The sequence below is a fragment of the Desmodus rotundus genome, chromosome 10 (genome assembly GCF_022682495.2).
Source record: "Desmodus rotundus isolate HL8 chromosome 10, HLdesRot8A.1, whole genome shotgun sequence".
Classification (NCBI taxonomy): domain Eukaryota; kingdom Metazoa; phylum Chordata; class Mammalia; order Chiroptera; family Phyllostomidae; genus Desmodus; species Desmodus rotundus.
In genome coordinates, this window is record NC_071396.1 from 40,417,493 (window position 1) to 40,440,871 (window position 23,379).

General features: G+C 39.8%; 1 protein-coding gene across 1 annotated transcript in view; it reads right to left on the reverse strand.

Moving 5' to 3' along the window:
* ADAMTS19 (ADAM metallopeptidase with thrombospondin type 1 motif 19) overlaps window positions 1–23,379 on the reverse strand; it is a 217,927-nt gene that overhangs the window by 95,461 nt on the left and 99,087 nt on the right. The window contains exon 8 of the mRNA XM_053912338.1: window positions 8,605–8,710. Within this exon, the coding sequence (XP_053768313.1) occupies window positions 8,605–8,710 (106 nt within the window). The remainder of the gene's footprint in view (window positions 1–8,604; window positions 8,711–23,379) is intronic.

The following is a 23,379-nucleotide window of genomic DNA, read 5'->3' on the forward strand; positions in this document are numbered from 1 at the left end:
TCTTGTTCTTCTAGTAGATGGACTGATACGCATTGATGACAAATGAAAGGCAAACATTTTATTCTCTCCTTAGGAGGAGTCCTCCCGCAAGCTGAGACTAGCCAAATTTATGTTTGACAGGGTGCCTCCTGGGGCACCTGCTGGCTTCTTGTTGAAGTAGCAGAATTTTAGGTTAAATAGTCGTATTGCTAAACTGCTGGATTTGGCCCTTCCGAGTCCATGACTTCGGGACTTGCATGAAATCATCAGATACGACTCTAACCAGACTTCAAAAGTAGGCTCATCCTAACTGACATATAATTTAACCATTTTATTTCCATATGATCTATCTTATATAGGAATTCAAAATATCATGTGCCGAAAGGAAGACTATTTTGCCACAGCTATGTTTGTCCAGGCATATTTTCTTTTACTCAGTCAAGGCAATTGCATCTTTAACCTAACTAATTCCGCTTCTCTGCTTCTACAACTCAGTTGCCTTTTACTCTCTGTCTCACAATGACTGTGCAACAGATACGAATTTTGTACAACAAGTACTTATTCATTCACATGACAAATGTGTGAGTGCCTATAATGTGCCATGCACCCCACCTCGTGCTGTGGGGAAAATGTATTAGACAGAAGTCCTCCTCTCAGAGAGATTGTGATCCAGGGGTGGGGGTGTGTGTGTGTGTGAGAAATAAATTAGTACATATCAGAGATTACTTGGTCTGATATGTTGCAAATACTTTCACTGATTGTTGCAGTTTCCTGATTGATATTTAATTTTGAGGTGTTCCTTTTCTGTGACTTCTTAAGTATTTACAGATTTCATATCTAGGATAATAGACATTCCCTATTAAAAGACTAAAAAAGAAGAAGAAAAACAACCAAACAAAAGAAAACCTTAATGCACAAATCGTTCTGGTTTGTTCTGATGTCATGTCTAAGGTACAGAATCGGATTCCTGTTACTTTTGTCACTGAGTCATTCATGTCCTTCCACCGATTGCAGGTGCGGCTCCTCCTATGTACTACGTTTCCACCGCACTTCCTGGTTATGAATGGAGTTCTTCCACTGGCCTGTCTGCATATCAAGCACCGGCACAAACCGCTTTATCTACCATGAAATGTAATAATATCTGATAGCATTCACTCTTCCCGTCACGGTTTCTTCACTCTCCTCCTCAGGGTTTCTTTTTTTTTTTTTTAACAAGGAATTTCTTATGTTGATTTTTCCATATGGGCTCTATAATCAGTATGTCTAATAAAAAAAAGAAATAAAAATTCTACTGGTATTTTTGGGCAGATCACATTACATTTATATATAGATAATTGTCATTTTATAATATTGACTGTTCCTATTCCAAACCAGGAAATGTCTTTCCATTTATTTAAACCACTTTTATGACTCTCTGTGTAGTTATAAATTCTTCTTTTTATAAGTTTTGTACATTCCTTTGTAAGAATATTCCTAGGTATTTTATCTTTTAAATTTTTATTTTATTTAATTTTTTGCTATCTTCAATATACATTTTTTCCTAATAGTTTGCAAGTGGCCATTGCTGATGCATTGGAAAGCAAATATTTTCATACAGTTTTGTAACAGGCCAATAAAAACTTTTATAGTCATAATAGGTACTTTTTAGCTTGTCTTCAGTTTTCCAATTACACAAATAATGCTCATTTTGCCACTCCTTTCTAGTTTCATTTTCATTTGAAAATGATGAAGTATTTTCACAGAAACATTTGTGTGCCTATGCACACTAGAGGTGTATGTGTCCGTATGTGTTACTTGGTCTAATACAACTCAAGTACCACAGGAAACACCATACGAAGGAGGAATTGGAACAAGACCAGTTCTGAGACCTGTGTCAGGCGTCTCTCACGCACCCCACTCCTCTGCCGTCCACAACAAAGGCACACGGAAGCGCGCTGCTTCAGAAGTCACTTCAGTCCCGACGTGCTAAAGACAGACTCGCACGTTTCTGCTCAAAAGTGTTACCTGTGACCTGTCACTTTTTGTTTTATCCAGAATTGATTTTTAGAAATTATGTGTGGACATAGGTATTTATTTCACTGTTGTACTTGTGGGAAACCCAACGCATCACCACATATCCCTGAATAGTCAACTTTCTCTGCGGGCACACGGTGACACCTGGGCAGAGGTCACGTTTCCGAGGGCCTGTTTATGACTCTGTATTTTATCCTTTCGGTCTGTCTGTGTCTACGAATGTGTCAAAATGTCTCAACCACTGTCATTTCATAATACAGCTGGATCTCTGTTAAAGCAAGATTCCCACATCATTCTCCCCCACATCTTCCTCTGTCTTTGCTTCCAGCTTCATCTAGTCCTTCTCCAAGAAGGTCTTTGCTATTTTTAACAACTGGCATCTATATATAGATTTTGGAAATACTTTGCCAACCTCCATAAGAGAAGCTGTGATGGTATATTTATTGGAATTTCCAGGAACATCTAAATCATTTATAGCAGAATTGGCATCTATAAGCTACGGCGTGTATTTATAAACATGGCATATTTTTATTGATAAAGGTTTAATTTAATGCATCTCAGTAGGGGTGTAGACTTTCCTGTATTTTGCTGGATTTATTCCTAAGTCCTTGGTGTTTACTATTGCTACAGTAAGTAGTATTTTTTTAATGATGTTTTGTATTTTTGTGTCGACATTTGATTTTTGTGTATTTGTCATATATCTAGTAATAGTACTAAACTCATCAATTAATTCCATACTCTTTTGTACATTCTATCATGTTTTTATGTAGGCCATCATATCACATCATTTGCATATTAAAATAGCTTTGTCTTCCATTTTCATCCTACACTTTTTGTTTTTTCTGTCATGCTGTACTTCTTTGGGCTCCCACTACATAGTAGAAGCAGGTGTAGTGAGATCCTTGTTTATTTCTTAATTTTGTAGAGGAAATTTCTAATATTTCACCATTGAGAATGATGTTTCCCATAGATTTTGGTAAATATACTATCTATATTTTGGTGTAACTCCTTATCTAATCAGGGACCACATTTTTTTTTCTGAACTAAATGTCATCTATTTCTGCACCCATTGTATCTTTCACTAAAGTTTTTAATTATTTTATTGGGGCAAGAATTCTTTTTTATTTGTTTGTTTGTTTGTTTTTATTGTTATTCAGTTACAATTGTCTGCATTTTCTCCCCATCCCTCCACCCCACCCCAGCCAGTCCCACCTCCCTCCTCCACCTCCACCCTCCCCCTTGATTTTACCCTTGTGTCCTTTATAGTAGCTCCTGTAGACCCCTCTCCTCACTGTCCCCTCCCCACTCCCCCCTGGCTACTGTTACATTGTTCTTAATTTCAATGTCTTTGGTTATATTTTGTTTGCTTTTTTTCTTTTGTGAACGCCAATCCAAAAGAACCTATGCACCCCAATGTCCATAGCAGCACAATTTACAATAGCCAAGTACCAGAAGCAACCTAAGTGCCCATCAGCAAATGAGTGGATCAAAAAACTATGGTACATTTACACAATGGAATACTACACAGTAGAGAGAAAGAAGGAGCTTATACCCTTTGCAACAGCATGGATGGAACTGGAGAGCATTACGCTAAGTGAAATAAGCCAGACAGTACGGGACAAATACCATATGATCTCACATTTTGAATAGTAAGATCATTTACTGAGCAGTTACTGGGAAAATCAAATTTAATGGTGAGAACTTTACTACATACACTAAAGTAGATTCTAGATGTTAAATGGCTAGGGAAAGAAGAGAGAGCACAAGTGAGAGAGAAGAAAATATAAAACAATTGGACAAAAATGTGTTTCCCTAATTTCGGAATGAGGAAGCACTTCTAATTGCAAAATGCTATAGAAGAAATAGTCAAAGAAAATGTGAAATTTGACTACTAAAAAATATCTGTAAGTCAAAAACACTTAAAAACAAGATTGAATTAACCAAGAAAAAATATTAACAATATATTTTATCAAAAAGTACATCCTTAATATCAGACAAAAGAACTCCTGAAAAATTAATCTCTGTTAGCTTCAGTTTCCTCTTCTGTAAAAAGGTGATAACAATAACTTGGCTCAAGATCACCACGAGACTGGGTGAGATATGAATACACAGTATTTCCTGCAATGCCTGCTGATAAAAGAAGGTATCATTATCTTTGCCAGATAGCCTTTAGCAACCTAATAAATATATTTTGAAGACTTCTAAAATATTGTATAATTGTGCAGTACAGAGTTAACCCCACAAGTCTGAGTGGCCCAAAACTTGCACATTTCAAAGAAAGGTGTGCTCCTTGCTTGGCCCCTGGGAGGTAACCTGTCAGCCTCTGGAATATCCTGCCCGATAAGAGCATCTTCGTTTACCTGGTCAGTTCATACTAACAATGTGATTGGGGGATGGGAGGAACTTGGGCCAGCCTGGCCTCTGAAGGGGATGGAGACTGGAGGTCTGCCTCCTGGGTGGCCAGCCGCACGACCAAACTGTAGTAAAAACCATGGATGTCAGTGCTCAGGTTAGCTTCTCTGGTTGGCAACACCCTGTGCGCGCTTCCACACGCTGCGGAGAGAAGGAAGCACCGTGCACAACACCAGTGGGACAGGACAGGTGGGAGGTGGTGCGGGCGTCTCCTGGACCCGGCCCTGCGCCTTTTCCCTTCGCTGATTTTAATCTACAGCTGTTCACTATAATGAACCATTATTATGAGTAAAACAGCTCTGCTGGGTTTTGTGCGTCCTTCAGCAAATCATGGACCTTGGGGTGATTTCGGGGACACTCTCCTCAAACACCATAATCCAGCCACAATTAGTAGTATATTAGTACTAAATTATGACTTCAAATCACAGGAAAATCTCTTTCTCCAACAAATTGCTGCTCACAGAGATGATATAAAATATATAAAATGTAGTTATCTATGCAAGCAACAAGCCCTGTCAAATTCATGAATAATTACCTATGTTATTTTTATTTATAAAAATAATGTTATAGTTTTCATTACAATGAATTGGTGAAGGTCTCATTCACGTTCTATAGTATAAAAACACTCAATACCAATTAAAGTATCCCATTCTCAAAATTTTTGGTTATAAAAAGAATCACTCCCCTGACCTATTGTTTAAAAAGAAAGACAATTTTTAAAGGAATACATAAAATGGTATAAATCATTTATTCCTCCTGTCTTGCTAAGACTCTAAATTGCATTTTTAATATAGCTACATATAAGATTTTTTACACTGATAATTTCTGAAGAGAAAAATTTAATACACTTTTGCTGACATTATTTAGGTAGATAGACATTGTTTTTAAATATTCAACAACGGCAACTTTCTAAAAAATGAGCTACGGTGGCGTGTGTGTACACAGGTTTCATATTTACAATTATCGAACATCTACGGAAACTTTCCCTATTTGAGAGGCTATGTATTTATGCTCATTTTAAAGTTCTCCTCTTCCTATATATGTCTTTCTTTTTTTTTCTATTTTTAAAATTACTTTTCAATTAAATTTATCTGGGTGACATTGGTTAATAGGATCACGTAGGTTTCGGGTGTCCATTTCTATGATATTATATACATACATTGCATCATGTGTCGACCACCCAAAATTAAATCTTCTATCACCATATATTTGACCCCCTTTACACTTTACCCTCCCTGGTGGTCTAGCGGCTTGGATTTGGGGCTTTCACCTACTTTTTTTTTTCATGGTGCTTTATGTCTGATGCTGAATTTACATAGATGAACTCTATCCTCTGTTTGTTCTTTATAAAGATACAATGATTCTCAATGTTTATGTCTACCAGTCACTGGCATCAGGGAAAAAAAAAAAACACTAGCCTCTACTTTCAAGAGGAATAGTGCTTACTCCTAGTAAGAACTTTTAGCAACTAAGTAGCTCAACATACACTGTATCACATGTCCTGGTCTTCATCCATCAGGCATTACACACACTTTTGGCGTATCTCTATTGACTTTGGGTACCGTTCTATAAAAGTCAAATAAAATAATATTTCACTACCATTTTAGCCATTGCAACCTGAGTCCCTGGTCATAGAGCAATGTTTCTATTGCGTCAAGTTGAAGTGGCCTTTCCTTAAATCATACCATTCAGCCGTTTTTTTAAGTGGTTGTATGAGTAGGTTTTTGACCAGGACTTTACATGTTCATAAAGTAACATGGATTGGGGTTGATCCCTTCAATTCGTGGTTTTTTCCCGCCTGCATTTAAGAATACAAGTGAATAAAGTAACTTCACATATCCGTTTTTAAAAAGTAAAACAACTTTTTTAAGTGAACCTTCTATTATTTAGGGGACTTGAAACAATTACTTAACATCTGTTGCCTAAAAATGTACAGACTGCTTATACACCAAGCTGTTAAGGCATAGCTAAGTAGTGGAAATTACAATTATTCAGAAATTTGTATTTAATGTATAAAAATTATATTCATGATGAATTTGCATTTACTGTATTAAAATTTTTTAGTGGTAACATTTTTCTTGCCTTTACACATTTTTCTCAACGTTTTTCATTCTAAGGAAGCACATGGTTTTTCCTAGTATGACGAAACTAACATATCTTTAAATTATAAAAATGGAATTAAGATTCCGAATCCCACCGTGTACGGGATCCCACACTGAACGAGGTTATTGCATTGCGTACTAACCCCTACAGCACGATGTGTTTGTTTTCTGTTGGTTCTCTATTTTCTCGAACAACAAACTTGCATTCTAGAGCACTCAACTGAAGACTCAAAGCCTGCATGGGAGAAAATGACAGTGTATCTACATATTCACACAGGGACATCAAAAATCAGTCACTGCTGGTAAAGTCTCATTTCTTGGACTAGGTTATGGACACATGGGTATATTTAATTTTTAGAATTCATTGAGTTGTATCATTATGACTTGATTATTTTCCTGTACTTCATTTACCTGAATAAAAAGTTTCTTTTTTTAATCAAACACTCTTCTATGCTGTATAATTTGTCCTCTGAGCTTGCTTACAGCGACCAGACTTAACCCCGCTCCTTGTCTAGGGTTGAGGCACACCGCGCGAACGAAGGCAGCGGATGTGTGCACGGGGCGGGGGCGCAGCCTGTGCTGAGCTGGGGCGGAGGGCCCGGTAGGCGGGGCACGGACACCCCTCAGCTCTGAGGAATGGTCGCCGTATGGGACTCTGTGTCTAGTGCTGCCAGGTCTGCAAATTTGAATTTTTATGTCAAATTCATACTTTTTAATGTTGGTAACTAATTCCGTTTTTTAAACACTGCTGGCCAAACGAAATATGTCTTTGACCAAAGAAGCCTCCATTATGATCCCCTCCCTGAGAAGAAGGTCACTGAATCTGAGTCCAATCAAAATACTTCTTGTTTGCACCGCCAATCCCGCTCCGCGGCCAGGAGGCCTGCAGTCGACGCTCATCGGATTCCCTGACTCTACTCTCATGAACTGCCTGCGAGTATGTGCGTGGATCTACGTCATTTGAATACCAAGACAACCTCGTAACACAGGTATTATCCCCGTTTCGATGATGAGTGATGTAGCGCCCAAAGGTAGCAACAGATAATGAAGAAATTCAGAACAGTATGACCTGTGTTAGAAGAATTGAGTTCAGATCCTTCCTCCACATTTACTATTTTTATAAGTCTAAGAAGGTGAATTAACTTCCCTGTACTTCAGTTTTCTCCCCCCCCCGGAAGGGGGGCACTCTAATAGCACTACCTCCTCACCAGAATCTTGTACAGGTATATAAAGCACGTAGAAATGTGCCTGGCACATAGTAGGCACATATATAAGTGTTGCTATCACTAATTATTTATTGTTATTATTAATATCATCTGTCGAATGAGATCCTTGCTTTCTGTAAGTTTTCAATGAACTAACTGATGTCAAGTGTTTGGACTGTGCCTGGGATACAGATAATGTTCGTCACGGGTTAAATGTGTATCCAGTTTAATTCCCTTCCAAACCCATTAGTCCCAAACCATGCAGATCAGGTCCTTCACTTTGAGTCGGGTAATAACAAACATCGGCACTATTATAGGCTAAAAGTATTTACACTTGTGCTAAGTGTTTTCTTTTTTTAAAGATTTTATTTATTTATTTTTAGAGAGGGGAAGGGAGGGAGAAAAAGAGGGAGAGAAATATCAGTGTGTGGTTGCCTCTTGCACACCCCCCACTGAGGACCTGGCCCGCAACCCAGGCATGTGCCCTGACTGGGAATTGAACCTGAGACCCTTTGACTCACAGGCCAGTACTCAATCCACTGAGCCACACCAGCCAGAGCAAGTGTTTAATTCCTTAGAGGTTTAAGTGACACATGGCTCTGTAGTGTCACGACGACTGTACGGTTTATTGCACTCGGGGATGTGCAGTAAAGTCAGTCCCGTGCCACGTAATGACTGTCCTGCTGAGTATTTCGATAGTCTAACAAAATGCTGTTCACACCAGCAGGAAAGGTCACATCAGAACACACGTTAAATTGAGATGGTCTTCTCCACCTCTTCTTGTGTCCCTAATTTTTAAAAAACTTGAGCTCAAAGAAAAAAAAAAGTATCTTCAAGCAACTCAGTCACTCAGACTGTAGCTGTGTGCCAGCACAGCCAGCGCGTTTACTTACTTGTGCCCCATTTCGTGAGCAATCGTAAATGCGAGGTTCAGGCCGTTGTCTTCAGCAATAATGCATTTCCGTTTTTCACTGCACATGCCGCTCAAGTAAGCTATGCCTGCAAAACACAAGCATTGATGATCGCACGTCAGAATTAAAGTGCAAAAACTTAGGCTAGGTACTAATAGAAGAAACAAAAATATGTCAGTGTGAAAATGTGATATCTAGCCTTTCTTTTGAAGATTTTACTTACTTATTTTAAGAGAGAGGCGGAGGGAGGGAGAAAGAGAGGGAAAGAAACATCAATGTGTGGTTGCCTCTCACACACCCTCAACTCGGGACCTGGCCAGGGCAACATCAAATGGCGTGCTTGAGCGTGGTATTGTTATGTTACAGAATTACATGCTTATGATTTTGCAATAAAGAAGGGGCATTATTCTTGCTGCACCCTGTAGATTTTAAAATAACTCACCTTACTAATTCATTAATTACCTGTCTGTTTCATTAAAAGATGATGATCTAGTAACACTCAAGTATGATTATACAATTATGAGCTTACTATCAGTATAGTTATAAATGTACTGTAAAAATAGGTTTCCCAATTCGCTTCACTGTTTAAGTCATCTGTGATATTCTTAACGGCATGGTCTCTGTGAATATTCAGGAAAGAGGGACTTCTCACCGAAAGAAATCCTGGTTTAACAAGGGATACAGTGAACATCCGCAGTCAAACACCAGACTACAGACACTAACACGGGGCCCCGTGCTCCTGCAGAGTGGCGGGCTGAGCCTCCTTCTGGGAGAAACAGGGAGCGGCCAAATGAAATGGGCTGACAAGGGTTTCCCCGCTGTGTGATCGAGCTGTGCATTATATTCGTGAAATGCTTGAAAATCAAATGAAATACCACTGTCATGAAACACTCTATCATCTCAGCAAATAGAATGTTCCCACTGACGACGAGCTCACAAATAAAAATTACCAAGTGAAGACAGTGGTTCACAGCGAGAGGTAAAGCCACTGGCATGAAAACTAGAGGAAAGCCCTAACTGGTGTAGCTCAGTCAGTTGGGTGTCACCCTGCAAAGCAAATGGTCTTGGGTTCGATTCCCAGTCAGGGCACAAGCGTGGGTTGCAGGTTTGGTCCCTGCTCGGCAGGCAACCGATCCATGTTTCTCTCCCTCTCTTTCTCCATCCCTTCTCCCTCACTAAAAATAAATAAATAAAATGTTACAAAAAAAACCAACTAGAGAAAATTAAAATGAAATAAAGACATTTTAACATAAAAATAGGCAGCTTGAAATCCACATTCACTGGGCCATCAGAGTCCCAATGCATCTTTCCATAAATTGGAAGGACAAGTCCCAGACTAAAACATGGAAATGAAGAAGGAGACAAAGAACACCAGAAAGGGTAAGTAAATGGGTAACTATAAACAAGTATTAAACACACAAACCACTAAGTTTAGTATCTTTAAAGTGTTAAATACGGGCACCTAAGACACCTGTGACCATGTATGCACAGTAGGGGGGTAAACAGACTTCAAGTGTTCAAAAGCTCCAGCGGCATCAGGAGAGCGGTAAAAGGTACATTCTGTAATATGGAGTGTAACTGCAAGAGAACTGTGAAATAATACATGCCCAACCATCACACAGAAACAAAACGGCACGCAAGTAGTGTATTTATCTATTTACAAACGAAAGAGAGGCCCTGGCTGGTGTGGCTCAGTGGGAGAGGCCCTGGCTGGTGTGGCTCAGTGGATTGAGGGCCAGCCTGAGAATCAAAGGGTCACCAGTTCAATTCCCAGTCAGGGCACATGCCTGGGTTGTGGGCCTGGTCCCCAGTAAGGGGCGCGTGAGAGGCAACCATACATTGATGTTTCTCTCCGTCTTTCTCCCTCCCTTACCCTCTCTAAAATTAAATAAATAAAATCTTTTTTAAAAATTCAGGAAAGGAGAAAAACACAAAATAACATCAAACAGGAAACAAATAGCATTTCATACCAAAAATCTTATTAAATAAAAAAGACTATGCTAAATCAAAACTAAGCTTATAAGAACTGGATAAAAACACAAACCCCAACTCTATTCTGCTTAGAAGAGATAAACTTTAAATATAAGGACATAAATTAAAAGAATAGAAAGAGATATAACATTCAAACATTAACCAAAACAGAGTAAGGATGACAATATATTAGAAATATATAAAATTAAACAAATTGAATTTAAATCACAAGCGTGAGGAGAGATGAAGGATATTTTTGTGATGAAAGATCACTCCAACAAGAAGACACCACAATTCTACTTCTGTATTTACACAATAACTTAGCCTCCAAATGCATAAAGCAAAAATAAAATAGAATTAAGAGAAGAAATAGACAAACCCACAATTAAACCAGAAGACTTTAACATGTCTCTTTGAATAGCTGATAGAAGAACCATACAAAATTCACTAAGCACCCAAAGAGCTGAACAAAAAATTAGCAAGTGTATCTTAATGGACATTCATGTTCTCTCTTTTTTTTAAGGTAAAATTAATACACAACACTATATACATTTTGGGTGTGCCTTATAATTGGACGTGTGTATAAACTACAAAGTGATCACCACCAAGGGTCTAGTTACCGTCCATCACCACACAATTGACCCCTTCACCCATTCAGCCCTTCCCCCAAACCCCTCACTCGGTGGGAACCACCAATCCGTTCTCTTCATCTAAGAGCTTGTTGTTCTTTTGCCTGTTCCCTCGCTTTGTTCTCTTGGATTCCAAAAATGAGTGAAATCACTGTCTTTCTCTGTCACACTTATTTCACTTGCATGAGACCATCAAGGGCTGTCCGATGTGTCACAAACGGAAGGGTCTCCTTTTTTATGGCTGAGTAGTATTCCTGTGTGTGTGTGTGTGTGTGTGTGTGTGTGTGTGTGTGTCATGGCTTCCTTACCCATTCACCCATCTGTGGACGCTTGGGTTGCTTAAGTAGCTTGGCTGTTGTGAATAATGCTGCAAGGAACATGACCCTAGAAGTATCTTTTCAAATTAGTGTTCTTCCAACAAATACCCAGAAGGGGAATGGCTGGAACATTCCTGAGGAATCTCCATAACTGTTTTCTTTTTAAGTGCCCATGGTACATTTATAAAAATTGAGCATACACTAGTAAGTGGGAGAAAAGTCAACAAATTTCAAAAGTGTAAATCATTCGAGGCACGTTCACTGGCCACAGTGGAAATAATGAAGAACTAAAAAGGTAACTGGAGAAACCACGCTGCCTAGGCAGGGGACGGCAGACACTTCCACACGTGACAGAAGAAATTACGTGGAAATTAGAAAATATTTTAAACATCATCACAATAAAAAGAGAATACATCAGACGTGTGTGGACGGAAACAATGGTAGTTAAGGAAATTTATAGCGTGTGTTAGAAAAACTAAAAAGACTGAAATCAATGGTTCAACTTCCTTCCAGGAGCCGGGAAGAATGTATCAAAGCTTAAGAAAACAGAAGAAAGAAAAAATAAACAGGGAAATCAATGACCAATAAAGCAACTGTAAAAAAAAGTGGCAAAAGTTCGTTATTCCCTAGTAAACAGATCAAAATTAAGAGAGCGACAAACTACCAACATCAAAATGAGTAAGGAAATATCTCTACAATTCCTAAAAACATTAAAGTAAGAGAAAAACTGTGTGCCAATAAATTTTACAATTTACCACAGCTTTCAAAATAAGAAATAGAAAATCTGAAATTTCCTATAATTATTCCCTTTATTTATTCTACTCCAGATTCATTGGCTTTTTTCTTTTTTTTTTTTGGTCATTTCTCAGATGCAACAGGCATGTTCACACCTCAAGATCTCTTCACTGGCTTTTCACTGTGTCTGGAACATTCTCTCCCTAGATACCTCCTACCAGGTTTTCTTCAAATCTTTTTAAAATATCACTTTTTTAGTGAGGCATTTCTTGATCACCGAATTCAAAATTATAAATGCCCTTCTCCCCAACCTGGAGCTCCCAGATTATCTTTTACTTAGATATATTTTTCTTTGCCATTTTTATTTCTTTAATATACCGATTAATGTAATTATCTTTATGGATATTGACCAACTCTGTCAGAGTGTCAGCCCCAGGGGGCCAGAAGGCTCTGAGAAAGCGGTGTGTCCACGCACCACGTGTAGAAGCGTGGCTCGCACGGCACAGTCGGAATGCACTTGGAAGTGTATTAACGAGCATTTCTCTTCTGTGATGCCCACCGAGGTAAGTCTTCCTGGATAGCAGACAGAAGGGGATAAGGAGTATGGCCAATCTTGGGATTGGAAACCCGCAGGCCAATATTCATGGAAATAACATCACCAGGGAGAGAGAGGGCTGAGCTACCGTTTCTGAGCCCACTGGGACTCTCCCTGACCTGGAGGCCGGGGGAGGCACGGTGGGCACTGTAACAGAGGAGGTGGGCGGAGGACGCCGCTGAATTCAGCAGTGACTGGAGTAGCCCTACGATCTGAAGGGGGGGGAGGGCTTGCCATGGGTGGGAAGATAAAGAGTGTGGTGAAGAGAGGTGAGCAGGAAGGTCACAGGGCCTTGACCAGGACGGCCTTCCTGACTCGAACCCACCAACTGCATTCCTGGCAGCCAGGTCCGGCAGGGCGCTCTGCTGCCTCGCAGAGTGAGGAGTTCAGGGCCAGATGCAAAGGTCAAAGGTCTCTGAAGGCAGTGAAAGAACCGGGATTGCGGACCTGCGCCCACCACCCCAGCTCCTAGGAGAGGCTCAAATGAGAGGTTGGGGGGACTCTTTGGGAAAAGGAATAGAAGTTGAAACAAAACAAAAATAAAAACAAGGTATATAAACAAAGTCATTTAAGCCAGGAGAAAAAAACAGTATTATGTAACAAGCATAAGTTTCTATTTTCTTGGCATCGAGTGAGGTATGGATTTGTGAAAGAAAGATTTGATACAGTGTAGAAAGCTAGATAGAACATTTTCTTTGCCTAATACATAGTATAGCTTTTGACCTCTGGATGTATAGTGAGACGAAATTAACTACAGATGGGAATACACACATTTAAAAAGTGTGTGTGTGTGTGTGTGTGTGTGATTTTTAATGGGGTTCTAAAGGAAAACAGCAAAACCATTCATTATTATGCTGAGGGATAATAAAATATGTAAGATCAATGAACTACTGAGTAAACAGCACATATACGTCATATGCCACTTCTAAGTCCTTGACAAGCTTTCGAATGGAATGTAGTACCGTGCAGGAGGAAGGCGAAAGATAGTTCAAGGAAATGTTTAGGAAAGACAGGGAAAGGAGGGGAGCCCGGAGGGAGAGTGACATGCCGGGTAAACAGAGGTGGCCCCAGTTCCTAGAATCCGCGTCTCCAAGGGGCAGAGAGGATGCTGGGACTCCAAAACCAGCCTGCCCGTTGCTGTCCTTCTTACACTTCATTTAAGCTGAGCTTTGTGAGAAGTCGCTAACTCCTCCCCGCATTCAGATAATGACAAGGGTTGCTTTTGTATGAAGGGAAGAATAACGAAGAAAATTTATGTCTGCAGCTTCGTTCTATGCCCCGGCTATTGTATCCTAGATTTACTCTACTCCAGATTCGCATCTCATCTCCCTTCAGAAAATCAAAGGGCAGCTTGTTGGATGGTTTTAGAAGTTAAACTCTCAAGCCCTTAGGGAGTTTAAATTAAGCCAGACTCAAATGCCGTGGTTTTGATATATCATTAAGACCTGATTAACACTATGTATCATTTGAAAGTCTTCATTTAGATTTCAGGGTAACTTTGAAAAATATAATTCCTGTCTCAAATTGAGAAGGCCACGTGGGGAGGATTAGGCTACTTTTTGGAAATCAGCAATGAGAACTGACTGTGCAGTCTACCACGAACATGGCTGAAAACTGGAATTCCCGCTGCTGTGTTAAGGTAAAAAAGGCAAATCAGCTTATTTAGGCTTTCTACATGACTTATCTCGCAAGAGAAAAAGAAATAGGTTTAATTATTTCATGTCCCTTGGAGATTAAAAAACTGTCATAACTTTAAAAAAATAGGTAAGATGAGCCCTGGCTGGTGTGGCTCAGTGGATTGAGCACTGGCCTGGGAACCAAAGGGTCACCAGTTCAGTTCCCAGTCAGGGAATGTGCCTGGGTTGGGGGCCAGGTCCTCAGTTGGGGGTGCATGAGAGGCAATCACACGTTGATGTTTCTCTCCCTCTCTTCTCCCTCCCTTTCTCTAAAAATAAATAAAATATATTTTAAAAAGAGGTAAGATGAATCACAGTTAAAGGCTTTCATGAAGTTTTAGGATACAGCTGGAAAAAGTTTTAAGTGTTCTGATTGCATATAAATCAGGAATTTTGGCTAACGCATTTTTATAATGCTGCAATGTAATCATACCCTGAAGGCTTTAAGCAAGGACAATTAAAACGAAAAATATGATGCTAATAAAAAGCTGTATAAATTGTTGTTTAGTATACTAGTAAAAACATTGACAGCATGCATTTATAACTACAAACCAACTCAATTTTCAAAATAGTTTGACACAACATTCTTTTATCACATGCCAATTTTCGATCATTTGGTTATTCATAACTTGCTTTCTAACTCAGCATTATCAGTGTTTCTAGTCAAGTAAAGACCTAGAGAAATATGTGAACTGAAGAAATCTAAAGAATGTAATTCTAATTATAATGCAGTTACAATTACAAATATCTGGATATTCTTAGATCTCAATTACTAATATTTAAAATATTGTTTGACATAATTTATTACATAAAATACATTTACTTAAGGACCAGTGATTTCAACTGCAGGGATTTTTAAGATCTTAGTTTTTCAGGTCTGTAGAAGTAGTTAATATAAGTTGGTTAAAATTTTTCTCCAAAATAATTTGATACTTCCTAAAATCCTGATTAGAATTCATGAATAATTTTTCATGACCTGTTTTCCTCATTAGGTGTAAAAAAAGGCAAAATGCAAAGAAAACTTTAAGAATTGATGCTCTAGCGTCACATACTCTAGAATTTCGATTAGTAGCTTTGTGACCATAAAAACGTTAGTATTCTGGGCCCCAGTTTTCCCAACGGCAGAATCGGGAATGATGTGTCCTAGGAATGCTAATTCGTTTAGACACCCTGATATTTCAGGCACATGTCGGCATATCCGAAACACGGTCGCCATTAAGCATTAAATTTAACTTTCTGCTTCGTAAAATGAGGTAACGATGCCTTATGACAGAGAACTCTTGAAGGGCTAAAGAAGACAACGTATTTAAAAGTTTTGCTGTTCACCGACAAAGTGGCGTGTGTGGCGAACACAAAGCGAGACTTCCAGATGCTTGTAACGGCAACTCTGAAATCCGTAAGGAAGACCTCGGGGAGTTTTCTAAACGAAGATGGTTTTTGTTTTACCAGGATATACTCAGCATGTTTTAATATTCATATGGTGTTTAATAGCACCATTAAAACATTTCCTAATGCAAAGAAAATTCTATAATTAAGATCAATCTTTAACAATAAAAGGTCTTGAAAAGAGAAGTATCTTGAGAAGAAAACCACCACTTTTCATAGTAATTCCTTCGGAACTGTGTATCCCAGTGCTATCTCTGCAACATGTCTTGCCAAACTGGAAATATAAAGCGTCGGATTTATGTTCTTTCCAGTGCCTAATAAGATACACCCCAGCAGCCAAGAATTAAACAAGATAAGTTCGATTTGCTTTTATTATAAGCCATAGGAAGACGTTGTTTCCTGCTCAGGAATTCATTGCGTTCAGGAAGTACACAGACTGAGCCCCTGGGGTGTTCGATCACCCTGCCGTGTGCTGCGGACACGGAGCACCGAGCATGAGCCTCGGCCACAAAGAGATTAGAGAGAGAGGGAGTGAAGGAAGGCAAGTTATAAGAACGGTGCACCGTGTAGTCGGCCAAGTTCATGCACGGTGGAGCGACAATCCAGGAAGTCCGAACGTGGAATGGGTCAGGACTCTGAAGAACAGGTAGAAGATAAACAAGGATGAAGGGAGAAAGGGACAACAAAGAAATAGCCTTCCAGTGGGGAATTCTAAAACGATAATTCGAATACACACAAATCTGCAAAAAGTATTGGTTCTTAGCAGGGTCTCAGACACGAGTGCATTGGTGTGAATTTAAAAGAGGGACAGATAGCAACAAATGAACAAACAAGACAAACAAGCAGAACACTCCTAGTTACAGACAACAGTATGGTGGTTACCAGAGGGGAAGGGAGGTGGGGGGAGGTGTAAGAGGACAAAGTGGGTCAAGTGTAAGGTGATGGAAGGAGACTTGACTTTGTGTGGTGAACCCACAATGCAATCCACAGATGATGTACCAGATCTGTACACTGAAAACTTAATAATCTTATTAACCAATATCATCCAATAAATTAAATAAAATTAAAATTAAATAAAAATAAAAAGAAGCACAACACTGGGGAAGCAGATGATTTTTCTTCAAAAGAAGAAAGGAAAGAAAAGTTTCCCAAGCCAATGGAAGGATTAGAAAAAGAACGTGGTGGGTGAGTTCTGGGCAGAATCTCAGCCCCTCCACCCCTCACGTCCTGTGGGATCGGAGCCCCTCGTGCAGGACATGAGCCCTAGAAACCTTTGTGGGATCCTCCGTTGTCATGCTAAAAACAAATCTAATGACCACGTAATTGCTGTCTTTTGTGTTTTAATTTTAATCTTTAAATTCAGACACGGTAGCATTTACTTTTTGTTGTACAGTTCTATGAGTCTGAACCTTTGTATTGGATTGTGTAAACACCAGCCCCCTCAGCAGCCAGGAGAGGTCCACCAGCGCCCAGACTGCCTCGTCTGCCCCTCTGTGTAACAGTTACACCTTTCCCAGCATCCCCCACCCCGCAATAACGGCCCCTGACCTAATCACCATTATAGGGTTGACTCTCAGAAAGGGTCATAAAATGCGCCCATCCAGCACGCAACCTTTAGAAACGGGCCTCCTTCACTCAGCATCGTGCTTTGAGATTCCTCCAAACTGTTAGGTGGGTGAACGGTCCACTTCTCTTCACGTCTACATGGCCTTTCGTCCTATGGCTCCACCACAGGTTGTCCACACACTCACCTGCTGAAGAACATTTGGGAGGTTTCCAGTTTGGGGCAATTATGAACAAAGCACAGATGAAGGTCATTCTGTCTTCACTCTGTTTAAGAGTTTGCACCTTTGCAGAAAGACGATTGGAGATTTTTGTGTAGGTCTATTTCTGGAAGCTACTTTGAACCATCAACTCACGTCCCTATTCCTTAACCGGCACCATACCCCGGCTGTCCAAGCTTCGTACTAAGTCTTAAAATCAAGCAGTATGTCTCTTACAAAACTATTTTTCTCCTCAGAATTGTTTTGGCTATTGTTATTTGCCTCTTCATACAAATTTTAGAATCCTCCTATTATCTACAAAAAAAGAGCTGAAATTTTCATTGGAATTGCACTGTCTATTGCTCAATTTTAGAAGAATTTGCAGTTGGGCTGTGCTAAATTTAGAGCCCAATATTGCATTTTGGAGCTATGATAAATTCCACACACACACACACACGTGTTAAATTAGGTTTTATATTATTACAGATGTGTACATACACACAGGTGCACGTGCATATTTAAAATTTCGGTTTCCACTGTTCAATTCTAGTACATAAAAATACAGTGCACTTTTGTTTGTTGTTTTTTCATACGTTCCTGGTTATTTTCTATATGAACAATCATGTTTTTGCAAGTTATTTATGGCTTTCATTTCTTTTTCTTCCCTAATTGCACTGCTAGGCCTTCTGGGAGAACAACAGAGTGGACGGCCTGGCCCTGCTCCAGCCCGAGCGGGGAACCGTTCATTCCCACACCATTGTGTGTGGTGCTGATTGTCTGCTTTCCTCACAGACACGTTGCCAGAGTAAGGCAGTTCCCTTCTGCTCCTGTTTCTGCAAGTACTGGTTTTCATTGTGAATGGGTGCTGAATTTCGTCACAGGCTCTCCTTTCGCTTCGGCAGACATGATCGTGTGCCTCTTATTTAGACTTTAAATACGTTTGATCCCCCAGACTGATGTCCAGATACTGACATCAGCCCCACCTGCTTCTGTTGCATGCTCTTAGATCTCGGTTCGATTTGCTAATAACTGTGTCTACAAGGTCTGTCCAGAAAGTATCCAGCCACCTACTATGAAAAATAGAGACATTTATTGAAGAAGATACAAGAAACATTGTACACAGGACAATGACACCTCAGTCCCCTTCAAAGCAGGCACCTTGGGACCTCACACAGTTCTCCAATTGCCATCAGCTGCCCTGTTGTGTTTTCCTGGATCTCACTGATGGTCTGAAATCTCTTCCCTTTCAAAGGTGATTTTAGTTTCGGGAAAAGCCAGAAGTTGCAGGGCACTAAGTCTGGGCTGTAGGGGGGCTGAGTCACCTGGGTGATTTGCTGTTTTGCCAAAACACCCTGCACAAGACGTGATGCATGAGCAGGCGTGTCATCATTATGAAGCTGCCAATCACCAGTTGCCCATGGCTGCGGCCTTCTGAATCACCTGAATAGTTTCTGAGGAGGAATGTTCAAGCTTAACACAAAATTTGGTGCAGATTCGTTGCTCTCTTCATTTAGGCATTTTGAATGCAACGGCCACACAGTACACATGCTCACTCAAGGGCATCTACCGCCCCCACTGACTAGTGCAGTGAATTCATCATTGTTCACTCATGTGCATTCCAGTCCTGTCTCCTTGGCTGCCAGGTGACATCGATGTCTCACAGACCATTCTCGTTGTATTAACAATGGTGGACTTTTTCTAGACAGACCTCGTATGTTCATGCGAAACATTTGTCGTCTGTAGTTTATTTCCCCCCTTGCATTTATTGGTTTGGTTTTAATATTAAGGTAATGCTGACTTCATACAATGAGTCACATTTAAAATTTTATTGACATTTTCAAAAAAACAGGTTTGCTTCCATTCATTTGCATTATTGTTTTCTGTTTCCATTTCATCTGTTTCCATTTCGGTCTGTTTCTTATCTTCATCATTCCCTTCCTTCTGTCTGATGTGAGCATGTTTGCTGTGGTTTGCTTTCTCCGCCTTTTCAATCTTTTTAGGTAGAAACTTAGATTATTGACTTCAGACTTTTCCTCTTTTTAATAAGAACATTTAATCCTACACATGTTCCTCTAAGCATTGCTTTATCTGCAGCCCATAATTTATATGTTGCCTTTTCTTTCCTTCTTTCTTTTTTTTTTGTCAAGATCATTTTCTAATTTTCCTTGACATTTCCTCTTTGGCCCATCAATTATTTAGAAATATTTTATGTTCCAAATATTTGGAAGAATATTTTATCTTTCTATAATCACTTTCTAGTCTAATTCCATTATGTTCAAGAACATAAATTGTACGATTTCAATTCTGAATTTGTAAAAGTTTGTTTTATAAACTGTAACATGTTCTCTCTTGGAAAATTTTCCGTGTTGTTCGAAAAACCTGTATATTTTGTTATTTTGGGTACAGCAGTGTATAAGCATTAGTTAATAGTGTTGGGAGAAGCTATTCTTATATGCTTGCTGATTTTTTAACTGTTTCTATCAATTACTAAAAGAGAAGCATTGACATCTTCCAAATATGATTGTGCATTTGTCCATTTTCCCTTTTAGTTTTGTCAGTTTTTCTTTCATTAATTTTAAAACACTATTGTTAGATGCTGAAAAATTTAAGATTACATCTTCTTTGTGAATTTACCCTTTTATTAGTATATAATGCCCCTCATAGTTCTTCGCAATTTCCTTTGCTCTGAAATCTAAATTGTCTGATATTAATATAGCCATCTGAGTGCTTTTTATTTTTATTAGATTTTTTTCGTGGCATATATCTTATATGTCTTTACTCTTAACCTACCATGAGTTTCCTACAGAAGCAAAGACTAGTGTCTGTTCTTTTCCTTTCTTTTTTATTGTTGTGCAATTAGTTGTCTCCATTTCCCCCCATTACTCTCCCCTTCCCTGCCCATCCCTACCTCCCACACTGAACCCTCCCCAGACCTCGTTGTCTTTGTCCGTGGGTCCCTTATACATGTTCCTTGATGACCCTTCCCCTTCTTTGCCCTGTTATTTCCCTCCCCCTCCTCTCTGGTTACTGTCTGTTCTTTATTTCCATGTCTCTGGTTCTATTTTGCTCACTTGTTTTGTTGATTAGGTTTCACTTATAGGTGAGATCTATGGAATTTGTCTCTCACTGCCTGCCTTATTTCACTTAGCATAATGCTCTCCAGTTCCATCCATGCTGTCCCAAAGGGTGGGAGCTCCTTCTTTCTCTCCACTGCACAGTATTCCATTGTGTAAATGTACCATAGTTTCTTGATCTACTCGTTACCGATGGGCACTTAGGCTGTTTCCAGCACTTGGCAATTGGAAATTGTGCTGCTATGAACATTGGGGTGCATAGAATCTTTTGAATTAGTGTTTCAGGATTCTTAGGGTATAATCCCAACAGTGGAATTGCTGGCTCAAAAGGAAGTTCCATTTTAGTTTTCTGAGGAAATTCCATACTGTTTTCCACAGTGGCTGCACCAGTCTGCATTCCCACCAACAGTGCACTAGGGTTTTCTGTCTGTTTTTTTAATACGTTCTGGCCATCTCTCTATTTCTTTTAATTGTGTATTTTAGGCCATTGACATTTCATGTAGTTACTGGTATGTTGGGATTTAGGTCTACCATTCTGTTACTTCTTTATTGCTGTGGAGGTTGTTTGTACCCCATTTTCCTTTCTTCTGTTTCCCTTTCCCTTCTTTTTTGCTCTTTGAACACAAACATTTGAATTTTTTATGCTTTTAACTACACTTTCCTATATACTTGTTTAGTGGTTGCTTACTATAGGTTTTACATTATACCTATTCAGCTTTCCAAGTCTACTTAGAATCAATACTTCACGCAAGTGACATGTATGAAGTTTAATCCCACCTAGGTCCCTTCCCCTTCTCTGTGTATGCTGTGGTTTTCTCCTGTGTTACACCCATAGACACAATAAACTTCATCAGAAAATGTTAAATTATTGCTTCCAGCTATCCAACATATTTAAAAGTCCCAAGATGAGAAAGAGTCTACATATATTTACCCAGATTTTGCCATTTCTTTTGCTCTTTCTTCATTCTTAGTGTTCCCTGTTTCTTTTAAGTATAATTTCCCTCCTGGCAGGATTAATTACTTTGGCAATTATTTTAGAGTAGCTCTCTCAGTTATGAATTCTCTTAGTTTTCCTTCATCTGAGAATGCCTTTATAATGTCACCTACAGTGACAGTCCTTTTGTTTGGTATTTGAGAAACGATGAGCCGCTTCTGGCTTCCACAGCTCGTCATGAGAAATCTGCTGTCATTAGTGTCACTGTCGCCTAAAAGTAACAAGTTGTGTTTTTTGTCTTTTTCTTTCTGTCTTTGACTATTTTTCTGACTGTGCATTTCCTCAGGTCATACTTCTCCTCGCCTTCTGTCTGCTTCTGCTTTTGTCCTCCCTTCCTTTTACTTCTGTCAGTTTCCATTTCATGAGAAAAGCACTATTGTTAGGTGTTGAAACTCTTAAGATCATTATATCTTCTTCGTGAATTAACTTTTTTATTGTGTAATGTTTCTCTTAGTTCTTGGTAACTTTCTTTGTTCACGATGACTACTTGTGACATTTCCCACAGATCCCTGGGGCTCCTCATATTTCTTCCCAGTCTCCGTTCCTCTTTGCTGCTCAAACTGGATAATTTCTTCTGATCTACCCTAAGTTCACTGACTCTTCTCTGTCATTCCCACTCTATCCCATACACCCAGAGGGATTTTTATTCTGTTATTCTTCTCTTAATTCTTATTTCCATTGGGTTTCTCTTTATACGTCCTGTTTATTCGCTGAGACTTTCCACCTTTCCATTCATTTCAAGAATGTTAGTAGTTACTAGTCGGAACACCTTTGTCATAGACATTTTTGTCTTTGTCAGGTAATTCCAAAATCGGTGCCATCTTAGAGCTGGCATCCGTTGAGACTGAGATTGTTCCATTTTTCTTTATAGGTGGTACAGATTTGGATCGCATGCAGGAATTCCGAATTTATATTACGAGACTTTCACTGTTATTTAAATCCTATGAAGAATGCTGACACCTCATCATTTTTAGCATGAAATCACCTAGTTGGGTTCAGGATGTAAGTTCCAAACTTCCAAGCCTTCCGTGGGCTTTGGTTTCATTGTCAAACTTGCAGTCAATTTTCAAAGCCTTTCCATTGCTGTTCAGTTCTGTGTTACGTGTTTGTTAACTGGTGCCCAGTGTGGGTCTGAGGTGGCTCAGTAGCTCATTTCTCACAGTTTGGGGTCACACTCACCCATGGAAACCTTGGAGAGCGGGGGGCTTACTTTCCCCTGCCCCTCTGTCTCCAGCATGGCCCAGCCACCTCTCACGTCCCGGAGCTTTTCCTATCCGTCCTGCTTCCAGAAAGACTGCGCTTTAGTGACCCACTCTGCCGCACACTTGTCATTACTGTGTCGTCTTCTAGGTCCAAACGGCAGGATGACAGAGACAAGGAGCACCGGGGTTCTCCCCTCCCTCTTGGAGTAACAGCCCAGCCCATCATAGAGGAAGGTTCTGCTCATCGTCATGCTTCCCTCGCTGCCACCTTGGCTGTCCCTGCTGGCTCTGTGCCAGGTTTCTCGGCAGATGGGGCAGGGGAGAAGGCAGATGATTTTTTAAGGGGGGTGATCTCCCCACTTTCTCTGAGAGTTAGGGGTCTTTCTGGTCCTTGATTGAAACTCGAGAGATGCAC